Here is a 5,935-nt window from a genome sequence, read left to right as displayed (position 1 = left end):
GAAATATGACAATCTTAGATTGTATTCATGGTTAGCGATGGAATGTTTATTGTTGTGCATCTCATCTCCTAAGGTAAACAAAATAAAAACAGTGAATTATGTTATTCTATCATACTTTAAATTTAGAATTACTCTCATTTTCTTTCAGTATTGAAAGAGAGGGAATCATTTTTCGATTATGAAATAAAGTGCTGGAAATCACATAAGAATATTTCTGTAGAATAATTATTGGGTGTTTATTCCTATCTTCAATTTTTTCATTATGTAAGAATAATTATTTCATTCTTTAAGAATATTCTGTGGAGAGTATTATCATCTTGGAAATCACATATGAATGATTCTGCCAGAATTGTATTTCCGGTATAATCACATAAGAATGATTCTGCAAGGGTTGTATTGCAATTGGCTGATGTTTTAACATGATTTTTGTTTCTTATGTTTTTCAGATGTTTGAAGTTTTGCCAAGGGATCACTTACCATCCTCGAGTTTATCTCCTTTTGCAGCACCTATAAAATATTCTCATGTAATACAATTATGACAGAATGCAAATCTCACAAAATGTCAATCTCATAGAATGCTAGATATTTTGAAGTAGCTTAGAGGTCAAACATACACAAGACATCTAGGAACGAAACAAGAAAGTGAATGAGGATTCTTTCAAGAATGCCGATATTTTTTTTGCAAGAGATTTCAAGAATGAATGTAATTTATGTTCATAGTTGTATTCTTTAAGAATGAATGTAATTATTTATTCTAAACTATTAAACTTCGTTTTATATAACATTTGTATTCATTAAAAATTATTGATCTTGATAATATGTGTTTATAATATTATGTTCATAGTTGTATACCATTCTGACAGAATTACAGAATATCATTCTAACAAAATGACATTCTGATAGAATAAAATTGTATATGCTTACAAATTACGTTTGAAATTGAATTAATTTGAAAATAAATCAGATTTTTTAAATCAAAATCATTTATTATCCCATAAATCTCGATTTTTCCTTTTTTAAATCTGTCTTAGTTGACTAAAATGCCCTTATGCTGAAATTTGTGTGAATATATATATATATATATATATATATATATATATATATATATATATATATATATATATATATATATGGAAATTTACTCTTTTTACAATTTATGTTTAATTTTTTTGAAAGTACAATGCTATTTTTTGCTTTTCACAGAAACACCGAAGAAAATGAAAGTATAGCTACCTTCTTCTACCATTTCCATTTAATAGCTCTTCTTTTGGTCATGCTGCACGAGGTTCTTTTTGAATTTGCATTTAAACTTTTATAGGCTACAATTTGTTGAAGCGTTTTATGTATTTTGTATGCATATGTGTTTTTTTTTGTTGTTAAAGTTTACAAAAATGAATGCCATATCATTTCTTTTAAGTTTTGCTTTGTTGTGTTAAGGAAATCTATTTTAACTTTTTGATTACAAACTATTTGCCATTATGATGAACGTAATAGTTTTAGCATGATGTTTTTTGGCAACGTTAAGAAAATCTATTCTAGCAATTTGATTACAAATTATTTCCCATTATGAATCACACCCCATTCAAACCCGTGGTGAAACGCATGATTTTTTACTAGTTTCATATTAAACTCAAATATATTTTTATCACTTGTTACATTTTATAATGAGAAAATAGTTAGCCATATTACTTATAAGGTGTTTTAAAGTTTGAATTATAAATTTAAATAACTTCCAAACCACATAAAACTTACAATACGTTCACACCAAACCATACCGCATAACATGGTTTAAAACTCACAATACGTTCACACCAAACCATACCGCATAACATGGTTTAAAACAGATACGGTTTGTGATTTATAAAAATCTAAAATCATATATGTTATACGGTTTGTAGTTTTGACTTTAAATCGAAACCTGCAATTTATACATTGAAATATATAGGAGAATAGTCTCTGATAATATCACAATCATATCTGTTACAGTAAATTTTTTAGAGAAATTAATTATCCTTTTACAATTTCCTCTTATTTATCTTCCTGCCCATATTAAATGATAATATGTGAATTAAAATATTATTAAGGAAAATTAAATAGAACACATATCACATTTGACATGATAGAAGAATATTAGAAAAAAATTATAGAAGAATATTTAATTTCTCTAACTTTAACCAAAACTAAATTACATAAATTACTCGTGATTAGAAACTATCAAAGAAAAATAGAAATTACATTTTCTTGTTGTAGAAGAGCCTAGCATTAGTAGATCCAATGGGCCTTAGGCCCATTCTCACAGACCTATCTATTCTAAACCCTAATGATATTTGTTCGCTTCACCTCACTGCTTTTGCAGGTTTATTTTTCGTATCGTCTCCATTGAGCAGGTTTGAAGCTTTTCTTCCCTCTTTCGCTCAGTTAATATCTCAGCTTTGTTTCTTTATGTAATTTACATGTATATATTGTTCCGTCTGTGAATTAGGTTTTGGATTTTGGCCTCATTTAGCTTGATCTATTGGTTATTTTGATCGTTATAGCCGTTAATTCTTAGAATTTGTGCTTTCTGCGTCGATGCTTTATCTTTTTTTTTTACCCCACAGCTATCGTTAATTCGGTATATATCTCATTCTCTTAAGAAAATTGATGTGTTATCTCTTCTATGCCTAAAATCACTTTTTTTGAAGCTCTCCATGGGCGATTTTATAATGTTAAACGCTTCTTTTGAAGCGTATCATCTTGTAGCTGTCAATCTAGTTTCAGAAGATCTACAATTCATTATAATTTCATTGTTTCAATCTATAAGTATTATGATGATAATTTTGTAGTGGAAGAGCATGAGAATCAATTTTAAAGTTTGCCAAATATATTTCTGAAACATTTCTGTCCGATGTTGATTACGAGTTTTTTATTCAATATATCACCTTTTAAATGAGCAGCAACTCAACAAGTGTGTTTTCAGATCACATATCAAGTGTAAATCACTCCCAGGGAACACACATACGTATACACATGCATATATCATCAATCCAAGTTTATAATCCCAAACTGATTGATTTTTTTTATTGTAACATTCACAATATGATGAACTCTTGGAGGAAACTAATGTGATTTCCCTTCATCAGTTTACTTTGCTTTCTGAAATTGTTTTCTATAGAATTACAAGTGTTTCTGTAGCTCCATTGAACCATAACTTTTTTGTTTTCAACATCAGCTTATTCAGCAGCTGAGAAGGAGAGAGAGAGCAACAAGCATTGACATAGACAACAATGGTGCACGTCTCGTTTTACCGCAACTGTAACTCATCTTTTACCCTTCTTTTCACTCCCTTTTATACAAATTCAATCATAATTGACATATAAGAATATGATAATAACAAGATCCAAAAATGTTTTTTAGATGGGAAAACTTTCAAGAAACCCCGTCGTCCATACGAGAAGGAAAGATTAGATGCTGAACTGAAGCTTGTTGGAGAATATGGGCTTAGATGCAAAAGAGAGCTTTGGAGGGTTCAATATGCCCTGAGCAGAATCCGTAATGCTGCAAGAATGCTTCTGACCCTTGAAGAAAAGGACCCACGTAGGATCTTTGAAGGTGAAGCCCTTATGAGAAGGATGAACAGATATGGACTTTTGGATGAGAGCCAAAACAAGCTAGATTACGTTCTTGCCCTTACTGTTGAAAACTTTCTTGAACGCCGTTTACAGACACTTGTGTTCAAAACTGGAATGGCCAAATCCATCCACCATGCTAGAGTTCTCATCAAGCAAAGGCACATCAGGTATGTAATTAAATTAAATTCTTGATTTATATATTGGTCACTTCAGTTATAATTTACTGAATTTTTTAGGTAGTGTTTGGTAATGATGGAATTAGCGAAGTTAATAATCGTCAATGACACTAATTTTTTTTATAAATTTTTGGGTTTTATGCAGAAAAGTCACATTATTTTGGGAAAATTTCCAATAAAGTCCTAAATCTTTTTTTTGAACAGAAAAGTACCATTATTATGGGAAAATCACATAATCTGTCATTTCCTGTTAAAATAAAAATAATCAGGATTTTTCTGTTAAAAAAGATTTATGACTTTATAAAAAATCTCCTAAAATAATGGTACTTTTCTGCATAAAACCCTAAATTTTTAGGGTTAATCTTATAAAAAACCTTATATTTCATGTTTTTTTCTGGATTATTAAACCTCAACTTCAGTTTTTTCGTGAAAAAGACCTTGTATTTTTTTTTTTTTTCAATCTGGTCTTTTTAGTCATTTTTCGCTAAAGAAGTAGTAAAATGTGAGGGAAAAACTAAAAATGTTGAGGATTTATTTGGAAACATTTAGACGGGTGTTGGTTTATTCGGAAAAATGACAAAGTTGTGGTTTTTTTCGGAAAAAATGAAAAAATATAAGGTCATTTTTGTGAAAAAGATAAAGATGAGGTTTAATCCGGAAACAAACACAAAGTATAAGGTCTTTCAAGAGATTAACCCAATTTTTTATACTTCAACTAATTTTTTTTCTTATGGTCTTTCAAAAACAATTAAATTTATTTTTTATTATAATCATAAGATCCTCATGGTATTTTATTTATTATTTCTGTAGATAGTTTTTTTTTAATATAAAATGATAAAGACCTTTATTTGACAATTTGAAATGTTATACATTTTAAACAAAATGAAAAATGTTGATATGCAATTTATTTAGAGATATATTTTCATTTAACTAAAGTTCATTTTTCAACATTATTAAAAATTCTAATCATCATACATATCATAACAACATGTTTGAATGACTCAATTCATCAATTCTGTTACCGCTCATTCCATTCCATCTGTTTGTGATTCCATTCCGTTTGTCTGTGATTCCATTCCACCATAATACAACAGGGTGGGAAGGCAAGTGGTGAATGTTCCATCATTCATGGTGCGTGTTGACTCCCAGAAGCATATTGACTTTTCTCTCACTAGTCCCTTTGGAGGCGGGCGACCTGGCAGAGTCAAGCGAAAGAACCAAAAGGCGGCTGCCAAGAAGGCGTCAGGTGGGGACGCTGACGAGGATGATGAAGAGTGATGACATGTCATCATGTTTCATCTTTTTTACTATCTTGTCAACATGCTTTATTTTGATATTTTTCAGTACCTCTAAACATAGCAAGTTTTTTATTTGATAATATGGATATCATGCAATCAAGTAAGTGTCTCAAGGGTGAGTAAACATTAAAACTTTATGCTCATTTTTGTGACATTGTTTTTATTAATCAAGTAAACGTAAAGCCAAATGTCCCTTTAATCTTAAAAGACAGAATTACTTAATTGGTTAAGTCAGATTTGATTTATCGTAAAAATGTTGGCTTAATGTCAGATTTGTTTTTTGGAACGTAATTGTCAAATGGTTATTTCTATAGTCGAAAAACCTTTATCTAGTTAACAAGGAAAAAGAAACAACCAATAACCAAGTTGGCAACAGAAACGTAGTTAAGTTACTTATTGAGTTTAAGAAATGATTTTTTACTTGATGGCTGAATGGCTTTATAGTGATATTGATAATAAGTTTTCTACGAACTGTTGTATATTCAAACACAACTTTTGATTATTAGTTTGAATCATTATGTTTTGTCTACATCATCATATTACTAAATACATTTTTGTTTTAGAATAAAAATACCTATTCTTTGAAGGTGTTTCAAAGAGTTTCACAAAATTGACCATAGGAGCTTTCATATTGTTAAACAATTATAATTGTTTGAACTTTAAAAATAACCAATAAGTCTAAAACACACCTGTGGACATGTGATTATGCCGTTTTAACAATTAACATAAAGGATATTCCACTAAACTTCCATGGCTATATGTTGTTATTTGAGGGATTAGTAAGTTACGTATAATCGAGGAATTTATATATTTAGTCACTCAAATATTTTTTTATGTCTAATAGACCATT

At 29.4% G+C, this 5,935-nt stretch overlaps 1 protein-coding gene across 2 annotated transcripts; it reads left to right on the top strand.

Moving 5' to 3' along the window:
- The first annotated feature begins 2,290 nt into the window (after positions 1–2,290).
- LOC145101078 (small ribosomal subunit protein uS4y) lies at positions 2,291–5,273 on the top strand. 2 transcript variants are annotated; one of them, XM_079038241.1, is made up of 4 exons: positions 2,291–2,387; positions 3,212–3,294; positions 3,397–3,778; positions 4,882–5,273. In XM_079038241.1, the coding sequence occupies exons 2-4, from the start codon at positions 3,267–3,269 to the stop codon at positions 5,063–5,065; spliced, it is 594 nt and encodes a 197-aa protein (XP_078894367.1). In that variant the 5' UTR covers positions 2,291–2,387; positions 3,212–3,266; the 3' UTR covers positions 5,066–5,273. The 2 variants fall into 2 exon arrangements, with proteins under 2 accessions (XP_078894367.1, XP_078894368.1); XM_079038242.1 differs by lacking the exon at positions 2,291–2,387 and adding an exon at positions 2,393–2,417.
- Positions 5,274–5,935: the final 662 nt, after the last annotated feature.

The sequence above is a fragment of the Lactuca serriola genome, chromosome 4 (assembly GCF_051521515.1).
Source record: "Lactuca serriola cultivar US96UC23 chromosome 4, Lser_US96UC23_V15, whole genome shotgun sequence".
Classification (NCBI taxonomy): domain Eukaryota; kingdom Viridiplantae; phylum Streptophyta; class Magnoliopsida; order Asterales; family Asteraceae; genus Lactuca; species Lactuca serriola.
Note: the sequence above shows the minus strand (reverse complement) of the source record. Positions and strands in the feature narration are given on the sequence as shown.